This window comes from Procambarus clarkii, chromosome 37, assembly GCF_040958095.1.
Source record: "Procambarus clarkii isolate CNS0578487 chromosome 37, FALCON_Pclarkii_2.0, whole genome shotgun sequence".
NCBI classification, from domain to species: domain Eukaryota; kingdom Metazoa; phylum Arthropoda; class Malacostraca; order Decapoda; family Cambaridae; genus Procambarus; species Procambarus clarkii.
Genome location: NC_091186.1, coordinates 4,899,926 through 4,920,934, shown reverse-complemented (window position 1 = coordinate 4,920,934; position 21,009 = coordinate 4,899,926). Strand labels below are relative to the sequence as shown.

The window sequence follows — 21,009 nt, the reverse complement described above, 5'->3', positions numbered from 1 at the left end:
AGCCGCCTCTGCCGTCACAGCCGCCTCTGCCGTCACAGCCGCCTCCGGTGTCACAGCCGCCTCTGCCGTCACAGCCGCCTCTGCCGTCACAGCCGCCTCTGCCGTCACAGCCGCCTCTGCCGTCACAGCCGCCTCCGCCGTCACAGCCGCCTCTGCCGTCACAGCCGCCTCCGCCGTCACAGCCGCCTCTGCCGTCACAGCCGCCGCCGTCACAGCCGCCTCTGCCGTCACAGCCACCTCTGCCGTCACAGCCGCCTCTGCCGTCACAGCCGCCTCTGCCGTCACAGCCGTTACAGCCGCCTCTGCCGTCACAGCCACCTCTGCCGTCACAGCTGCCTCCGCCGTCACAGCCGCCTCAGCCGTCACAGCCTCCTCTGCCGTCACAGCCGCCTCTGCCGTCACAGCCGCCTCTGCCGTCACAGCCGCCTCTGCCGTCACAGCTGCCGCCGCCGTCACAGCCGCCTCTGCCGTCACAGCCGCCTCTGCCGTCACAGCCGCCTTTGCCGTCACAGCCGCCTCTGCCGTCACAGCCGCCTCTGCCGTCACAGCCGCCTCTGCCGTCACAGCCGCCTCTGCCGTCACAGCCGCCTCTGCCGTCACAGCTGCCGCCGCCGTCACAGCCGCCTCTGCCGTCACAGCCGCCTCTGCCGTCACAGCCGCCTCTGCCGTCACAGCTGCCTCTGCCGTCACAGCCGCCTCTGCCGTCACAGCCACCTCCGCCGCCTCTGCCGTCACAGCCGCCTCTGCCGTCACAGCCGCCTCTGCCGTCACAGCCGCCTCTGCCGTCACAGCCGCCTCTGCCGTCACAGCCGCCTCTGCCGTCACAGCCGCCTCCGCCGTCACAGCCGCCTCCGCCGTCACAGCCGCCTCCGCCGTCACAGCCGCCTCTGCCGTCACAGCCGCCTCTGCCGTCACAGCCGCCTCTGCCGACAACGCCGCCTCTGCCGTCACAGCCGCCTCTGCCGTCACAGCCGCCTCTGCCGTCACAGCCGCCTCCGGTGTCACAGCCGCCTCTGCCGTCACAGCCGCCTCTGCCGTCACAGCCGCCTCTGCCGTCACAGCCGCCTCTGCCGTCACAGCCGCCTCTGCCGTCACTGCCGCCTCTGCCGTCACAGCCGCCTCTGCCGTCACAGCCGCCTCCGCCGTCACAGCCGCCTCTGCCGTCACAGCCGCCTCTGCCGTCACAGCCGCCTCCGCCGTCACAGCCGCCTCCGCCGTCACAGCCGCCTCTGCCGTCACAGCCGCCTCTGCCGTCACAGCCGCCTCTGCCGTCACAGCTGCCGCCGCCGTCACAGCCGCCTCTGCCGTCACAGCCGCCTCTGCCGTCACAGCCGCCTCTGCCGTCACAGCTGCCTCTGCCGTCACAGCCGCCTCTGCCGTCACAGCCACCTCCGCCGCCTCTGCCGTCACAGCCGCCTCTGCCGTCACAGCCGCCTCTGCCGTCACAGCCGCCTCTGCCGTCACAGCCGCCTCTTCCGTCACAGCCGCCTCTGCCGTCGCAGCCGCATCTGCCGTCGCAGCCGCCTCTGCCGTCGCAGCCGCCTCTGCCGTCACAGCCGCCTCTGCCGTCACAGCCGCCTCCGCCGTCACAGCCGCCTCTGCCGTCACAGCCGCCTCCGCCGTCACAGCCGCCTCTGCCGTCACAGCCGCCGCCGTCACAGCCGCCTCTGCCGTCACAGCCACCTCTGCCGTCACAGCCGCCTCTGCCGTCACAGCCGCCTCTGCCGTCACAGCCGTTACAGCCGCCTCTGCCGTCACAGCCACCTCTGCCGTCACAGCCGCCTCCGCCGTCACAGCCGCCTCAGCCGTCACAGCCTCCTCTGCCGTCACAGCCGCCTCTGCCGTCACAGCCGCCTCTGCCGTCACAGCCGCCTCTGCCGTCACAGCCGCCTCTGCCGTCACAGCTGCCGCCGCCGTCACAGCCGCCTCTGCCGTCACAGCCGCCTCTGCCGTCACAGCCGCCTCTGCCGTCACAGCCGCCTCTGCCGTCACAGCCGCCTTTGCCGTCACAGCCGCCTCTGCCGTCACAGCCGCCTCTGCCGTCACAGCCGCCTCTGCCGTCACAGCCGCCTCTGCCGTCACAGCCGCCTCTGCCGTCACAGCTGCCGCCGCCGTCACAGCCGCCTCTGCCGTCACAGCCGCCTCTGCCGTCACAGCCGCCTCTGCCGTCACAGCTGCCTCTGCCGTCACAGCCGCCTCTGCCGTCACAGCCACCTCCGCCGCCTCTGCCGTCACAGCCGCCTCTGCCGTCACAGCCGCCTCTGCCGTCACAGCCGCCTCTGCCGTCACAGCCGCCTCTGCCGTCACAGCCGCCTCCGCCGTCACAGCCGCCTCCGCCGTCACAGCCGCCTCCGCCGTCACAGCCGCCTCTGCCGTCACAGCCGCCTCTGCCGTCACAGCCGCCTCCGCCGTCTCAGCCGCCTCTGCCGTCACAGCCGCCTCTGCCGTCACAGCCGCCTCTGCCGTCACAGCCGCCTCTGCCGTCACAGCCGCCTCCGCCGTCACAGCCGCCTCTGCCGTCACAGCCGCCTCTGCCGTCACAGCCGCCTCTGCCGTCACAGCCGCCTCTGCCGTCACAGCCGCCTCTGCCGTCGCAGCCGCCTCTGCCGTCGCAGCCGCCTCTGCCGTCACAGCCGCCTCTGCCGTCACAGCCGCCTCTGCCGTCACAGCCGCCTCTGCCGTCACAGCCGCCTCTGCCGTCGCAGCCGCCTCTGCCGTCACAGCCGCCTCTGCCGTCACAGCCGCCTCCGCCGTCTCAGCCGCCTCTGCCGTCACAGCCGCCTCTGCCGTCACAGCCGCCTCTGCCGTCACAGCCGCCTCTGCCGTCACAGCCTCCTCCGCCGTCACAGCCGTCTCTGCCGTCACAGCCGCCTCTGCCGTCACAGCCGCCTCTGCCGTCACAGCCGCCTCTGCCGTCACAGCCGCCTCTGCCGTCACAGCCGCCTCTGCCGTCGCAGCCGCCTCTGCCGTCGCAGCCGCCTCTGCCGTCACAGCCGCCTCTGCCGTCACAGCCGCCTCCGCCGTCACAGCCGACGTCACAACCGCAGCCTCCTTACTCACTCAGCCATCACAGGCGCCATCGTACTCATGCCGACGTCACAGTCGCCACCTCTATCATCGTCACAGTCGCCACCTCTATCATCGTCACAGTCGCCACCTCTACCATCTTTTTCACTGTCACTTTGCATGTCTGTGTACCTCTTTCTGTCTATTTCTCCTTTCTCCATATGTCTTTCTCTTCTCTTTTGCTCTGTCTCTCTGTCTCCATCTATTTGCTTGTTTGTCTGTCTCTGTCTTTCTCTCTGACTGTTTTCATGTCCTTCTATCTTTTTGTCTGTATCTTATTCTCTTTCTTGTCTCTTCTATCTTCCTCTTGTTTCTCTACATCGATTGTCTGTCACTCTCTCTCCATCTGTCTGTCTGTCTATGTCTCGCTGTCTCTCTCTCTCTCTCTCTCTCTCTCTCTCTCTCTCTCTCTCTCTCTCTCTCTCTCTCTCTCTCTCTCTCTCTCTCTCTCTCTCTCTCTCTCTCTCTCTCTCTCTCTGTCTCTCTCTCTCTCTCTCTCTCTCTCTCTCTCTCTCTCTCTCTCTCTCTCTCTCTCTCTCTCTCTCTCTCTCTCTCTCTCTCTCTCTCTCTCTCTCTCTCTCTTCCTCGTTTTTCCTATTTTCATCTCTCTCTCTGCTTCTCTGTCTCCTCTCTCTCTCTTAAATTCTCCGTCTTTTTCATCCTCACTCTTCCTCTCTCCTTCTCTTTCTCATCTACCTCTTAAATTCATTCTCTCTTTTTTCTTCTTCCTCTCTTTTCTTTCTCTGTTCCCTCTTTTCTAGCTTCTCTCTCTCGGCCTCTCTCTGTTTCTTCCTCATTCTCTATCTCCCTTTGATTCTCTCCCACCACTTTCTTTTTGATTGTCTCTCTCCCTTTCTTTCTCTCCTCTTTCCTTCTGTTTGTCTCTTTCCTTTGTTTATCTCCTCTTTTTTCCTGACTGTCTCACTCCCTTTGTTTCTCTCCCTCTTTTCTGTCTGTCTCTCTTGGCAACTCTCCCTTTTCCCTCTGCCTCTCTCTCTTTCTCTCTCTCTTCATGTATCTCTCTCTTTCTGACTCTCTTTTCTCTCTTTCTGTCTCTCCTTGACTGTCTATCTCTCTTTAAAGTTCAATAAAGATAATTATACTTAATATATACAATAATTAGTAATTAGAATAAATATGTTATAAAAATGATAAAGCGTGTTATTAAAACGTTATGGCTTCACGTTTTATAATCGTATTTACAAATTCTCAAAACACGTGTATAACACGTAATTAAAAACGTTATTCAAACAATCAAATATGATTTTGATCATGTTTTAAAAACGAGAAAATGATTGTTAGGTATAAGGTTTTTCAGATCTTTTGTTATCCATTTCGATTATTAGTATTCGATCTATCTAATTTGTATGGTATACTACGTTCATGTGCTTTGCTTAGTATTGTTTAAATTGGTTATATTTTAAATCCACATCGAAATCCCTTTATACATCACCCATCGCTGGGTTCATGTCTCGCTCCAAGACCGGCCCACCCGCCCATGCCCAAGACTTTCCAATCTATTTCACCGCCAAAAAAACTTATGCTATTAAAATCAGCTTTTCGAAAATCTGGCATTTTAACTGATTTTTTCCTTACAAATCTATTCAATTCCATAATAAAACTGATTTTTCTGTGATCACTGTTCCTTTGCTCACTCCTTATTTCGATGCCATTAATCTGCGTTTCCCTGTTAGTTAACACTAAATCTAAAATATTTTTTTCTGCGCGTTGGTTTCTTAACGTGTTGTGTAAGAAAGCAATCATCAATTTTTTGTTAGCAAATCTTTTGCTTCACTTTTCCCTGTTTTGTTAAACCAGTATTCCACTAAAATTAAAGTCATCCATGACACAAATACTGTTAGACCTAGATGCTTTAGATATTTCATCCCATAGATACTTTGCTTCCATTCTGTCTAAGTTTGGTCGCCTGTATATAACTCCTAATATAAGATTTTTTGCTTTTTCGTTTAATTCTAGCCAAATAGTTTCTGTGTGTAGCTCAGTTTTGTTTCTTTCTTTGAGACTACATTTTACATTTTCCCTAACATATATATCTACTCCCTCTCCTCGACTAACATATCTGTCTGTGTGAAATACTTTAAATCCGTTTATTTATTATTCAGCTAATAGTTCTCTATTTTCTACAATCATCCATATTTCGTTAAGTGCAATAACATCTATTGTTTCTGTGCAGACAAGCTCATTTAAATAATTTCTTTTGTTTCTGAGACTCCTACTGTTTGTACAATATACCCTAAGTCTTTTATTATTTTGAGGTGTTACTTCTCTTTCCCTGTTGATTTTGCCAATTTGTTTTCCCCCACAAACATATATTTTTATTACTTCCTTTCTCCATGTCAATTCCCATACCACTATCTACTAACAGTTTTAACCCAAACAAACCACTCTAACCACAGGTTCCAACGAGTTCGCAACAGCAACAACCCCCAGCCCTAGATAGATGAACCCCATTCTGAGCATACATGTCATTTCTCCCATAGAAGTGTTCATAATTATCTATGAAAGATATTGCATTTTATATGCAATATTTGTCCAGTCGGCAATTAACACCAAGTGCCCTCAACATTCATTTCTTTACAACTCGCATTCTTGGAAGAATGCGACATATGATCGGGATTCCTCCCTTGCTCCTAACTAATTCTATTGCTGTCTTAAACCTCTGTATCAGTGCCTCACTCCTAACTCGTCCAACATCATTTCCACTTTCACTGATACAAATAATGGGTTTGTTCCCATTTCCAGCAAAAATATCATTCATGTTGTGAACAATGTCACCAATTCCACCTCCTGAATAGCAAACTATTAACCTGTTCTCCCTTATCTCTGGCCTGATAAGTTCCCCCTGTCTCCTAATAAGGACAGAGATGCAGTGAATGAAATATTAAAGGGGCTAGAGATGGAAGAGGCTGCACACTGCATTGAGAAGGTTTTCAGATTAGGCTGGTACAGAAAGGATAGAGATCGCCTGATAAAGATAGTGTTTGCAAAAGAGACCACGAAGGAGAATATTCTAGCAAGGCAGATCCAACTGCAATATGTGGGAGAATTAAAAAAAGTATTCCTCTATTGGAACATGACGAGGGAAGAGAGAGCCATGGCAGCAGAAGCAAGGAAGAGTCCCAGGGTGAGAGGAGAAAACGAAAACCAGGAAATCACAGCTCCCAACACAACATGCCCTGTGGTGAGGGGGGGGGGGGGGGGGAGGGGGAACACACAACCAGCAATCCAATATTACCAGAGGGGGAGGGCAACTCCACCACCCTCCTCTGCATACAACCCCCTCCTCTAACCCAAACCCTCCCAGCCCCCACCCAAATGCTCAGATAACCCTCAAACCTCCCTCACCCCATTCCCACCCTGCTACCCCTCCCCCATTCCCACCATGTCCCCTCTTTCCCTTTCTCTCCTTGTACCCCTCCCCCCTTCATCCCATACCCTCCCTGTTCCCCTTCACTTGACCCCCCACACGTCACCCCTGTATCCTCTAAGACCCCTAATATCTACCTCACAAATCCTTACACCTATGGAACAGCTTCCTCATCTGCAGAACGCTCACAAAGAAGGGGACATGAGAAGACACAGAAGAAAGTGAGCTTCAAGGCGATGTATACTAACATAGATGGGATTACAAATAAAACAAATGAACTTGAAGAATGGGTACTAGAAGAAAACCCAGACATAATAGCACTCACCGAAACAAAGCTAAAGAAAACCATAACAAATATAATGTTTCCACAAGACTACTGTGTTGTGAGGAAAGAGAGATAGAGATGAGGAGGTGGTGGTGTAGCTTTGCTGGTAAGAAAAGACTGGTGTTTTGAGGAGACGGTTATTCAAGGCTGTGAAGGTTTCAGTGATTGCATAATAGGTACCATAGCAATTGGAGGACAAACAACTATAGTAGTAGTCATCTATAACCCACCACCAAATGACAGAAGACTCAGACAGCAACATGGCCACCATTCACATAATAGAGAGAGCAGCTTATGTTGCTAGCAGGAAAAGATCTGGACTACTAATCATGGGAGACTTCAACCATGGAAAGAGAGATAGGGATCACAGAGATCCACTTGCAGGACCAGACACATGGAGAGCTAAGCTGCTGGACGTGGTAACAAGAAACTTACTTTCTAAGTCAACACATCAAGGGACCGTCAAGAATGAGAGGGAAAGATGAACCTGCCATTGCATGATCTCATATTTACCCTAAATGAGTGGGATATAAGGGAGGTTAAGTTGGAAGCACCCATGGGAATGAGTGATCAAACTGCATTGATCTTTGAGTACCTGGTAGAGCTAGAATTTATGTCTCCCCCACCCCCACCCCCATAGAAGAACTATGAAAGAAAAGGCTGGCATACCGAAAGGGATATTATGAGGAGATGTGAAGTTTCCTAATGGACATACCATGGGATATAGAAACCAGAGCCAAGTTTGTACTAGACATGGTGAACTATGTCACCCAAGTGTGTCAAGAAGCAGCAAACAGGTTTATCCCGGCACTAAATGAAAAATCTGAGAAGCACAAGAAGAAGCCACTGTTTAATAGGGCATGTACGGAATCAAAGGAACTGAACAAAAGGGCATAGAGGAACTTCCAAAATAACATAACACCAGAAAGAAGAGAGATACCAGAGAACCAGGAATGAGTAGGTTTGTGTGAGAAGAGAAGCAGAGAAAAATATGAAAATGATATTGCAAACAAAGCCAAGACTGACCCAAAGCTACTCCAGTCACATCAGGAGGAAAACAACAGTGAAAGAACAGGTGATGAAACTTAGAATAGGTGAGGACAGGTATACAGTGATTGACATAGAGGTGTGTGAAGAACTCAACAAGAGGTTCCCGGAGGTCATCACAACAGAATGAGGTGAAGTCACTGCAGTATGAGAGGTCCAGTAAACCAGGCGGACTTGGAAAGGTTCGAAATTACAAGAGATGACGTCAAGAGACACCTGTGTGATCTGGATGTGAGAAAGGCTGTTGATCAAGGCGGAATCTCACTATGGGTATTGAAAGAGTGTGCAGAGTCACTGTGCTTGCTTTTCTATATAGTGAATAGTAGGTCACTGGAGACGGGAGAACTAGTAGACATATGGAAGACGGCTAATGTAGTCCCAATATACAAAAAGGGTGACAGACATGAGGCACTGAACGACAGGCCACTTTCCTTATCTTGAATACCGTGCAAGATAATTGAGAAGATCATGAGAAAAAACCCAGTAACAAATCTGGCGAGAAGTGACTTCGTAAAAAACTCGCCAACATGGGATCAGGGAGGGTAAATCTTCCCTCTCAGGTGCAATAGATTTCTAAGATCAGGTGACAAAGGTTAAGCAAGAAAGAGAAGGTTCGGAGGACTGCATTTTCTTGAACTGTCGGAATCCTTTGACAAAGATAAGAGGCTGGTACATAAGCTGGAGAGACTGGCAGGAGTAACTGGTAAGGTGCTCCAGTAGATAAGGGAGTACCTAAGCAATAGGAAGCAGAGAGTTACAGTGAGGGATAAGGCCTCAGACTGGCGTGAAGTCACCAGAGGAATCCCACAGGGCTCTGTACTCGGACATATCCTGTTTCTGATATACGTAAATTATTACCAAAGGGTATAGACTCATTCCTCTCAATGTTTGCTGACGACGTCAAAATTAAGAGAAGGATTAAGACCGCTTGAGGCTTCAAGAAGACCTGGACAAACTGAAGAAATGGTCGAACAAATTCCTGTTAGAGTTTAACTCAAACAAGCAATGTTATGAAGATAGGTGTAAGGAGCAGGAGGCCAGATACAAGGTATCATTTGGGAGATGAAAATGCGCAAGAGTCAGAGAGAGAGAAAGAATTGGTGATTGATATCACGCCAGGCCTTTCCCTTGAAGCCCATATCAAGAGGATAACATCAGCGGCATATACCAGATTGGCCAACATAAGAACGGCCCTTAGAAACTTGTATAAGTTCTGAATCATTAAAAAAATTGTATACCACATATGTCAAACCAATCCTAGAGTTCGCAGCCCCAGCTTGGAGTCCATATCTAGTCAAGCATAAGACTAAACTTGAAAAAGTTCATAGCTTTGCCACCAGAGTAGTACGCGAACTGAGAGGTATGAGCTACTTGGAGAGACTACAAGAATTAAACCTCACGTCACGAAAGACAGAAGAGTTAGGGAGACATGATCACCACATATAAGATTCTCAGAGGAATTTATAGGGCAAGATAAAGACGAGCTATTTAACACAAGGGGGCGCACGTACTAGGGAACACAGGTGGAAACTGAGTGCCCAAATGAGCCACAGAGATATTAGAAAGAACTTTTTTAGTGTCAGAGTGGTTGACAAATGGAATGCATTAGGAAGCGATGTGGTGGAGGCTGACTCCATACACAGTTTCAAGTGTAGATATTATAAAGCCCAGTAGGCTCAGGAACCTGTACATCAGTTGACTGACAGTTGAGAGGCGGGACCAAAGAGTTAGAGCTCAACCCCCGCAAGCACAACTAGGTGAGTTCAACTAGGTTGGAACACACACGCACACTCATACAGGAGTAACTGGAAGGGCGCTCCAGTGGAAAAGGGAGTGTCTAAGCAATAGGAAGCAGAGAGTTACAGTGAGGGGTGAGACCTCAGATTGGCGTGAAGTCACCAGTGGAGTCCCACAGGGCTCTGTACTCGAACCTATCCAGTTTCTCATATACGTAAATGATCTCCCAGAGGGTATAGACTCATTCCTCTCAATGTTTGCTGACGACGCCAAAATTATGAGAAGGATTAAGACAGAGGAGGACAGCTTAAGGCTTCAAGAAGACCTGGACAAGCTGCAGGAATGGTCAAACAAGTGGTTGTTAGAGTTAAACCCAAGCAAATGTAATGTAATGAAGATAGGTGTAGAGAGCAGGAGACCAGATACAAGGTTTCATTTAGAAGATGAAATACTTCAGGAGTCCGAGAGAGAGAAAGACCTAGTGGTTGATATCACGCCAGACCTGTCCCCTGAAGCTCATATCAAGAGGATAACATCAGCGGCATATGCCCGGTTGGCCAACATAAGAACGACCTTTAGAAACTTGTGTAAAAAATCATTCAGAACTTTGCATACCACATATGTCAGACCAATCCTGGAGTATGCGGTTCCAGCATGGAGTCCATACTTAGTCAGACATAAGACTAAGTTGGAAAAGGTACAATGGTTTGTCACCAGACTAGTACCCGAACTGAGGGGTATGAGCTACGAGGAGAGACTTCGGGAATTAAACCTCACGTCACTGGGAGATAGGAGAGTTAGGAGGACATGGTCACCACCTTACCTTGAGGTTACCTTGAGGTGCTTCCGGGGCTTAGCGTCCTCGCGGCCCGGTCGTCAACCAGGCCTCCTGGTTGCTGGACACTTACAAGATTCTCAAAGGAATTGATAGGGTAGATAAAGACAGACTATTTAACACCAGAAACACAAGCACTAGGGGACACTGGTGGAAATTGAGTGCCCAAATGAACCTTAGAGACGTTAGAAAGATTTTTTCAGTTTCAGAGTAGTAGACAAATGGCATGCATTAGGAAGTGATGCGGTGTAGGATGACTCAAATCTAACTTCAAGTGTAGATATGATAGAGGCCAGAAGGATCAGGAATCTGTTCATTAGTTGATTGGCAGATGAGAGGCGGGACCAAAGAGCCAGAGCTCAACCCCCCCTCAAGCACAACTAGGTAAGTACAACTAGGTTGTACTACACACACACACTGGTGGCGTGTCCACTTATACTTCCAGAACTCCACACAAGGGAGTCTGGTAGATGAGTGGACAGTGCGCAGGACTCGTAATTCTGTAGCCCGGGTTCAGTTTCCGGACCAGGCTGAAACAAATGGGCAAAGTTTCTTTCACCCTGTTACCTAGAAGTAAATAGTTACCTGCATGTAACTATTTGTTACATTTGTTATACTAGGTATGTGTGTGTGTGTGTGTGTGTGTGTGTGTGTGTGTGTGTGTGTGTGTGTGTGTGTGTGTGTGTGTGTGTGTGTGTATGTGTGTGTGTGTGTGTGTGTGTGTGTGTGTGTGTGTGTGTGTGTGTGTGTGTGTGTGTGTGTGTGTGTATGTGTGTGTGTGTGTGTGTGTGTGTGTGTGTGTGTGTGTGTGTGTGTGTGTGTGTGTGTGTGTGTGTGTGTGTGTGTGTATGTGTGTGTGTGTGTGTGTGTGTGTGTGTGTGTGTGTGTGTGTGTGTGTGTGTGTGTGTGTGTATGTGTGTGTGTGTGTGTGTGTGTGTGTGTGTGTGTGTGTGTGTGTGTGTGTGTGTGTGTGTGTGTGTGTGTGTGTGTGTGTGTGTGTGTGTGTATGTGTGTGTGTGTGTGTGTGTGTGTGTGTGTGTGTGTGTGTGTGTGTGTGTGAATGTGTGTGTGTGTGTGTGTGTGTGTGTGTGTGTGTGTGTGTGTGTGTGTGTGTGTGTGTGTGTGTATGTGTGTGTGTGTGTGTGTGTGTATGTGTGTGTGTGTGTGTGTGTGTGTGTACTCACCTAGTTGTACTCACCTAGTTGTGTTTGCGGGGGTTGAGCTCTGGCTCTTTGGTCCCGCCTCTCAACCGTCAATCAACAGGTGTACAGATTCCTGAGCCTATCGGGCTCTGTCATATCTACACTTGAAACTGTGTATGGAGTGAGCCTCCACCACATCACCCCCTAATGCATTCCATTTGTCAACCACTCTGACACTAAAAAAGTTCTTTCTAATATCTCTGTGGCTCATATGGGCACTCAGTTTCCACCTGTGTCCCCTTGTGCGTGTTCCCCTTGTGTTAAATAGACTGTCTTTATCTACCCTATCAATCCCCTTCAGAATCTTGAATGTGGTGATCATGTCCCCCCTAACTCTTCTGTCTTCCAGCGAAGTGAGGTTTAATTCCCGTAGTCTCTCCTCGTAGCTCATACCTCTCAGCTCGGGTACTAGTCTGGTGGCAAACCTTTGAACCTTTTCCAGTTTAGTCTTATCCTTGACTAGATATGGACTCCATGCTGGGGCTGCATACTCCAGGATTGGCCTGACATATGTGGTATACAAAGTTCTGAATGATTCTTTACACAAGTTTCTGAATGCCGTTCGTATGTTGGCCAGCCTGGCATATGCCGCTGATGTTATCCGCTTGATATGTGCTGCAGGAGACAGGTCTGGCGTGATATCAACCCCCAAGTCTTTTTCCTTCTCTGACTCCTGAAGAATTTCCTCTCCCAGATGATACCTTGTATCTGGCCTCCTGCTCCCTACACCTATCTTCATTACATTACATTTGGTTGGGTTAAACTCTAACAACCATTTGTTCGACCATTCCTTCAGCTTGTCTAGGTCTTCTTGAAGCCTCAAACAGTCCTCTTCTGTTTTAATCCTTCTCATAATTTTAGCATCGTCCGCAAACATTGAGAGAAATGAATCGATACCCTCCGGGAGATCATTTACATATATCAGAAACAAGATAGGACCGAGTACAGAGCCCTGTGGGACTCCACTGGTGACTTCACGCCAATCGGAGGTCTCACCCCTCACCGTAACTCTCTGCTTCCTATTGCTTAGATACTCCCTTATCCACTGGAGCACCTTACCAGCTACACCTGCCTGTCTCTCCAGCTTATGTACCAGCCTCTTATGCGGTACTGTGTCAAAGGCTTTCCGACAATCCAAGAAAATGCAGTCCGCCCAGCCCTCTGTGTGTGTGTGTGTGTGTGTGTGTGTGTGTGTGTGTGTGTGTGTGTGTGTGTGTGTGTGTGTGTATGTATGTGTGTGTGTGTGTGTGTGTGTGTGTGTGTGTGTGTGTGTGTGTGTGTGTGTGTGTGTGTGTATGTGTGTGTGTGTGTGTGTGTGTGTGTGTGTGTGTGTGTGTGTGTGTGTGTGTGTGTGTGTGTGTGTGTGTATGTGTGTATGTGTGTGTGTGTATGTGTGTGTGTGTGTGTGTGTGTGTGTGTGTGTGTGTGTGTGTGTGTGTGTGTGTGTGTGTGTGTGTGTGTGTATGTGTGTATGTGTGTGTGTGTGTGTGTGTGTGTGTGTGTGTGTGTGTGTGTGTGTGTGTGTGTGTGTGTGTGTGTGTGTATGTGTGTGTGTGTGTGTGTGTGTGTGTGTGTGTGTGTGTGTGTGTGTGTGTGTGTGTGTGTGTGTGTGTGTGTGTGTGTGTGTGTATGTGTGTGTGTGTGTGTGTGTGTGTGTGTGTGTGTGTGTGTGTGTGTGTGTGTGTGTGTGTGTGTGTGTGTGTGTGTGTGTGTGTGTGTGTGTGTACTCACCTAGTTGTACTCACCTAGTTGTGCTTGCGGGGGTTGAGCTCTGGCTCTTTGGTCCCGCCTCTCAACCGTCAATCAACAGGTGTACAGGTTCCTGGGCCTATTGGGCTCTATCATATCTACACTTGAAACTGTGTATGGAGTCAACCTCCACCACATCACTTCCTAATACATTCCATTTGTCAACCACTCTGACACTAAAAAAGTTCTTTCTAATATCTCTGTGGCTCATTTAGGCACTCAGTTTCCACCTGTACTCACCTATATGTACTCACCTATATGTGCTTGCAGGATCGAGCATTGACTCTTGGATCCCGCCTTTCTAGCTATCGGTTGTTTACAGCAATGACTCCTGTCCCATTTCCCTATCATACCTAGTTTTAAAAGTATGAATAGTATTTGCTTCCACAACCTGTTCCCCAAGTGCATTCCATTTTTGTACTACTCTCACCCTAAAAGAAAATTTCCTAACATCTCTGTGACTCATCTGAGTTTCCAGTTTCCACCCATGTCCCCTCGTTCTGTTATTATTACGTGTGAACATTTCATCTATTTCCACTTTGTCAATTCCCCTGAGCATTTTATATGTCCCTATCATATCTCCTCTCTCCCTTCTTTTCTCTAGTGTCGTAAGGTTCAGTTCCTTCAGCCGCTCTTCATATCCCATCCCTCGTAGCTCTGGGACAAGCCTCGTCGCAAACCTCTGAACCTTCTCCAGTTTCCTTATGTGTTTCTTCAGGTGGGGGCTCCATGATGGCGCAGCATACTCTAAGACGGGTCTCACGTAGGCAGTGTAAAGCGCCCTAAAAGCTTCCTCATTTAGGTTTCTGAATGAAGTTCTAATTTTCGCCAGTGTAGAGTACGCTGCTGTCGTTATCCTATTTATATGTGCCTCAGGAGTTAGATTAGGTGTCACATCCACTCCCAGGTCTCTTTCTCGAATCGTTACAGGTAGGCTGTTCCCCTTCATTGTGTACTGTCCCTTTGGTCTCCTGTCACCTGATCCCATTTCCATAACTTTACATTTACTGGTGTTAAACTCCAGTAGCCATTTCCCTGACCATCTCTGCAGCCTGTTTAAGTCCTCTTGGAGGATCCTACAATCCTCGTCTGTCACAACTCTTCTCATTAATTTTGCGTCATCTGCAAACATTGACATGTATGATTCCACTCCTGTAAACATATCATTTACGTAAATTAGAAAGAGGATTGGTCCCAGCACCGATCCTTGAGGTACTCCACTTGTTACTGTTCGCCAGTCCGACTTTTCGCCCCTTACCATTACCCTCTGGCTCCTTCCTGTTAGGTAGTTCTTCACCCACACTAGGGCCTTTCCGCTTACTCCTGCCTGCCTCTCAAGTTTGTATAGCAGTCTCATGTGCGGTACCGTATCAAAGGCCTTTTGGCAGTCAAGAAATATGCAGTCTGCCCAGCCTTCTCTGTCCTGCCTTATCCTTGTTACTTTATCATAGAATTCTAAAAGGTTTGTTAGGCATGATTTCCCTGTCCAGAACCCATGTTGGTGCTTGTTTACAAACCCAATGCTCTCCAGGTGCTCAACAAGTCTTAGCCTAATTATTCTTTCAAGTATTTTGCAGGGGATGCTTGTCAGTGATACGGGTCTGTAGCTAAGTGCCTCCTCCCTATCACCCTTTTTGAAAATCGGTACGACATTTGCCTCCTTCCAGCAACTGGGCAATTCTCCCGACATAAGTGACTCATTAAAGATCATTGCCAGAGGCACGCTGAGAGCCTGCGCTGCCTCTTTAAGTATCCACGGTGATACTTTGTCTGGCCCAACAGCTTTATTTGCATCCAGTGTTGTCAACTGTTTCATTACATCCTCTGCTGTCACCTCTATATCTGATAGTCTTTCATCTTGGGTAATCTCTTCTAACAATGGGAGCTGCTCAGGCTCGGTTGTGAACACTCCATGGAATTTTGCATTCAGTACCTCGCAGATTTCCTTGTCGCTTTCTGTATATGCCCCTTCTGTTTTCTTCAGTCTTGCCACTTGGTCATTTACCGACATCTTCCTTCTTATATGGCTATGTAGTAATTTTGGTTGCTTTTTCGCTTTGACTGCAATATCGTTCTCATAATTTCTTTCCGACACTCGTCTTATGTTAATGTAATCATTCCTAGCTCTGTTACATCTAATCCTGTTGTCCTCTGTCCTTTGTCTTCTGTACTTCCTCCACTCCCTCCTGCTTCTCACTTTTGCTTCCTGACACTGTCTATTAAACCATGGGTTATTATATTCCCTCCTGCTTTTTTCCTTTATTGTTGGAATAAATCTATCTTCAGCCTCCCCTGTGTCCCCTAGTGCGTGTTCCCCTTGTGTTAAATACCCCTGTCTTTATCAACCCTGTCAATTCCCTTGAGGATCTTGAATGTGGTGATCATGTCCCCCCTGACTCTTCTGTCTTCCAACGAAGTGAGGTTTAATTCCCGTAGTCTCTCTTCGTAGCTCAGACCTCTCAGCTCGGGTACTAGTCTGGTGGCAAACCTTTGAACCTTTTCCATTTTTAGTCTTTTCCATTGTGTTTACTAGTTGTGTTTTTGCGGGGGTTGAGCTTTGCTCTTTCGGCCCACCTCTCAACTGTCAATCAACTGTTTACTAACTAACTACTAACTTACTAACTACTTTTTTTTTTTTTTTTTTTTCCCACACCACACACACACACCCCAGGAAGCAGCCCGTGACAGCTGACTAACTCCCAGGTACCTATTTACTGCTAGGTAACAGGGGCACTTAGGGTGAAAGAAACTTTGCCCATTTGTTTCTGCCTCGTGCGGGAATCGAACCCGCGCCACAGAATTACGAGTCCTGCGCGCTATCAACCAGGCTATGAGGCCCCTTAGAGCCTTATTGCCCCCTTATTGTGTGTGTGTGTGTGTGTGTGTGTGTGTGTGTGTGTGTGTGTGTGTGTGTGTGTGCGTGTGTGTGTGTGTGTACTCACCTATTTGTACTCACCTATTTGTGCTTGCGGGGGTTGAGCTTTGGCTCTTTGGTCCCGCCTCTCAACTGTCAATCAACTAGTGTACAGATTCCTGAGCCTACTGGGCTCTATCATATCTACATTTAAAACTGTGTATGGAGTCAGCGTCCACCACATCACTGCCTAATGCATTCCATCCGTTAACTACTCTGACGCTGAAAAAGTTCCTTCTAACGTCTCTGGCTCATGTGGGTACTCAGTTTCCACCTGTGTCCCCTTGTTCGCGTCGCAACAGTGTTGAATAGTTCATCCTTGTTTACCCGGTCGATTCCTCTGAGGATTTTGTAGGTTGTGATCATGTCTCCCCTTACTCTTCTGTCTTCCAGTGTCGTAAAGTGCATTTCCCGCAGCCTTTCCTCGTAACTCATGCCTCTTAGTTCTGAGAAACAGTCTAGTGGCATACCTCGGAACTTTTTCCAGCTTCGTCTTGTGCTTGACATGGTGCGGGCTCCATGCTTGGGCCCCATACTCCAGGATTGGTCTTACGTATGTGGTGTACAAAATTCCAAACGATTCCTTACACAAGTTCCTGAAGGCTGTTCTGATGTTAGCCAGCCTTGCATATGCCGCAGACATAATTCTTTTTATGTGGGGTTCAGGAGACAGGTTTGGTGTGATATCAATTCCTAGACTTTTCTCTCTTTCCGTTTCATTAAATACTTCATCTCCTATTCTGTATCTTGTGTCTGGCCTCCTGTTTCCACCGCCTAGTTTCATTACTTTGCATTTACTCGGGTTAAACTTTAACAGCCATTTGTTGGACCATTCATTTAGTCTGTCTAGGTCGTCTTGTAGCCTCCTACTATCATCCTCTGTTTCAATCCTCCTCATAATTTTTGCATCATCAGCAAACATTGAGAGAAACGATTCTATGTGAATCATTGAGAGAAACGATGTGTGTGTGTGTGTGTGTGTGTGTGTGTGTGTGTACTCACCTGTTTGTACTCCTATTTGTGCTTCCAAGATCGAGCATTGACTCTTGGATATTCCTTTCCAGCCATCGGTTGTTTACAGCAATGACTCCTGTCCCATTTCCCTATCATACCTAATTTTAAAATTATGAATAGAGTTTTCTTACACAACCTGTTGCCCAAGTGCATTCCATTTTTCCACTACTCTCACATTAAAATAAAACTTCCTAACATCTCTTATGATTCATATGAGTTTCCAGTTTCCACCCATGTCCCTTCGCTCTGTTATTATTACGTGTGAACATTTCATGTTTCCACTTTGTCAATTCCCTTGAGTATTTTATATGTCCCTATCATATCTCCTCTCTCCCTTCTTTTCTCTAGTGTCGTAAGGTTCAGACGCTCTTCATATCCCAAGCCTCGTAACTCTGGGACAAGCCTCGTCGGAAACCTCTGAACCTTCTCCAGTTTCCTTATGTGTTTCTTCAGGTGGGGACTCCATGATGGCGCGGCATACTCTAAGATTGGTCTCACGTAGGCAGTGTAAAGCGCCCTAAAAGCCTCCTTACTTAGGTTTCTGAATGAAGTTCTAATTTTTGCCAATATAAGTACGCAGCTGTCGTTATCCTATTTATATGTGCCTCAGGAGTTAGATAAGGTGTTACGTCCACTCTCAGGTCTTTTTCTCGAATCATTACAGGTAGGCAGTTCCCCTTCATTCTGTACTGTCTCTTTGATCGCCTATCACCTGATCCCATTTCCATAACTTTACATTTACTCGTGTTGAACTCCAGTAGCCATTTCCCAGACCATCTCTGTAACCTGTTTAAGTCCTCTTAGAGGATCCTACAATCCTCATCTGTCACAACTCTTCACATTAATTTTGAGTCATCCGCAAACATTGACATGTTGGATTCCACTCCTATAAACATATCATTTACGAAATTAGAAAGAGGATTGGCCCCAGCACCGATCCTTGAGGTATTCCACTCGTTACTGTTCGCCAGTCCGACTTCTCGCCCCTTACCATTACCATTCGGCTCTTTCATGTTAGGTAGTTCCTTACCCATGCGCTAGGGCCTTTCCACTTACTCCTGCCTGCCTCTCAAGTTTGTATAGCAGTCTCATTTGCGGTACTGTATCAAATGCCTTTTGGCAGTCAAGAAATATGCAGTCTGCCCAGCCTTCTCTGTCCTGCCTTATCCATGTTACTTTATCATATAAATCTAAAAGGTTTGTCAGGCATGATTTCCCTGTCTAGAACCCATTTTGGTGCTTGATTACAAACCCAATGCTTTCCAGGTGCTCAACAAGTCTTAGCCTAATTATTCTTTCAAGTATTTTGCAGGGGATGTTTGTCAGTGATACGGGTCTGTAGTTAAGTGCCTCCTCCATATCGCCTTTCTTGAAAATCGGTACGGCATTTGCCTCCTTCCACATCTGGGCAATTCCTCTGACATAAGTGACTCATTAAAGATTATTGCCAGAGGCACGCTGAGAGCCTGCGCTGCCTCTTTTAGTATCCACGGTGATACTTTGTCTGGTCCAACAGCTTTATTTGCATCCAGTGTTGTCATCTGTTTCATTACCTCCTCTGCTGTCACCTCTATATCTGATAGTCTTTCATCTAGGGTAATCTCTTCTAACAATGGGAGCCGCTCAGGCTCGGTTGTGAACACTCCATGGAAACTTGCATTCAGTACTTTGCAGATTTCCTTGTCCCTTTCTGTATATGCCCCTTCTGTTTTCCCCAGCCTTGTCACTTGATTATTTACCGACATCTTCCTTTTTATATGGCTATGTAGTAATTTAGGTTGCTTTTTTGCTTTGATTGCAATATCATTCTCGTAATTTCCTTCCGACTCTCGCCTTATGTTAATGTAATCGTTCCTAGCTCTGTTGCATCTAATCCTGTTGTCCTCTGTCCTTTGTCTTCTGTACTTCCTCCACTCCCTCCTGCTTCTCACTTTTGCTTCCTGACACTGTCTATTAAACCATGGGATATTATATTCCCTCTTATTTTTCCCTTTACTGTTGGAATAAATCTCTCTACAGCCTCCTTGCATTTCCATATGACTTGGTTCATCATACCTTGCACTGTTTTTCCTTTAATTTCTTCCTCCCACTGCACTTCTCCCAGGTAGTCCCTTATCCTTCTGTAGTCCCCTTTTCTGTAATCATGTCTTCTTTCCCGGACCTCTTGTCCTTTGGTCACAATTTTAAGCTACATCATGTAGTCAAAGACTAGAGCACAATGGACACGGGCTCGTAGCGGTATTTCATGTTCCAAATGCTCGATGTATTCTACATTCTCGGAGAAAATGAGGTCTAATAGGCTGGGCGTATCCCCTCCTCTTTCCCTAGTGTCTTCCTTCACATGCTGTGTTAGGAAATTCCTGTCAATAACGTCTACCAGCTTCGTTCCCCAGGTCTCCTCCCCGCCATGGGGATTCCCTGTTTCCCAATCTATCTTTCCGTGATTCAGGTTCCTCCATGACCAGTAGCTTTGCTCTCATTCTATGCGCTATTGTCGCTGCCCTCTGCAGTTCATCTATACATGCCTTGTTGCTGTCCTCATACTCCTGCCTGGACCTTCTACTGTTTCGTGGAGGATTGTAGAATATCAAGATTACAGTCTTCTTCCCAGCCACTGTCAGAGTTCCATGTATGGAGCTCGTACTTTCATAGGTACCCGGATTTTCCAGCTCATCAAACTGCCATTTCCGCTTTATTAGGAGTGCCACTCCCTCTCCCTGTCTCTGTGTCCTTTCTTTTCTTATCACCTGGTACCCCTCTGAAAAGATTGCATCCGAGATCATGCCATTTATTTTAGTTTCCAATATTGCCACTATGTCTGGGTCTGCCTCACTAACTCTTTCTTTTATCTCTTCTGCTTTATTGGATACCCCATCAGCATTATTGTACCAAACCTTGAGACTCTTCTTGGAAACTCTGGTGCCAGAGTCCCCCCTTTCACCGGGGGTCTGGGGGGGGGGGGACTGGGAGGGACTGGGGGGGACTGGGGGGTGTCTGGGGGGCGAATGGGGGTTTTGGGGGGTTTCTGGGGGGTGCTGGGAGTGCCTGGTAGGCGAATGGGGTCTGGGCATCTAGGGAGTAGGAAGGGCATAATGGGTCTGAAAGTTAGGGAGGGTCTAAATGGCATAGGGGGGTTGAGAAGTAGAGTGAGACCGAGAGTCAGATAGAGATTGAGAGGTTGGTGGTGAGAGGGATATTGACGGTAGAGGGCTGAGACGAGAATGGAGCATGGGTGCTGGGAGTGGAAGAGAGGGTATATTAGTTAGGGGGGAATCGGGGGTAGGTGGGGGTTTTGGGGTAGAAGAGGGGAAGAGGGAGATGGGGGAAGGTGTTAGGAGGTCACAAGGTGAGGGGGGTTAAATGTGGGCTGGGGGTGCATAAGAGGGGTGAGGGTTGGGTTGGGTTTGGGGGTGAGTGGAATAGGGGTACAGTGGAAGCTGGGATGGAGCAGATGGAATTGAAGGCAATGAGGTAGAAGGAGCAGGGTAGTAGGAAAGGGTAGTAGGGGAGGGGGGATGGGAAAGTGGGTTTGGGGAGGGCATGGCTTGACCCACTGGGGTCGTTGACAAGTTTGATGTAGCAGGGGCAGGGGAGTTGTTGGGGAGGTGCAAATGTGGAAGGGGTGCAGTGGAAGCTGGGATGGAGCAGATGGAATTGAAGGCAATGAGGTAGAAGGAGCAGGGGAGTAGGAAAGGGTAGTAGGGGAGGGGGGATGGGAAAGTGGGTTTGGGG

The 21,009-nt window shown here is 48.5% G+C and overlaps 1 protein-coding gene across 1 annotated transcript in view; it reads right to left on the bottom strand.

Moving 5' to 3' along the window:
* LOC138372064 (pneumococcal serine-rich repeat protein-like) overlaps positions 1 to 3,227 on the bottom strand; it is a 28,420-nt gene extending 25,193 nt beyond the window's left edge. The window contains exon 1 of the mRNA XM_069337248.1: positions 3,086 to 3,227. Within this exon, the coding sequence (XP_069193349.1) occupies positions 3,086 to 3,227 (142 nt within the window). The remainder of the gene's footprint in view (positions 1 to 3,085) is intronic.
* Positions 3,228 to 21,009: the final 17,782 nt, after the last annotated feature.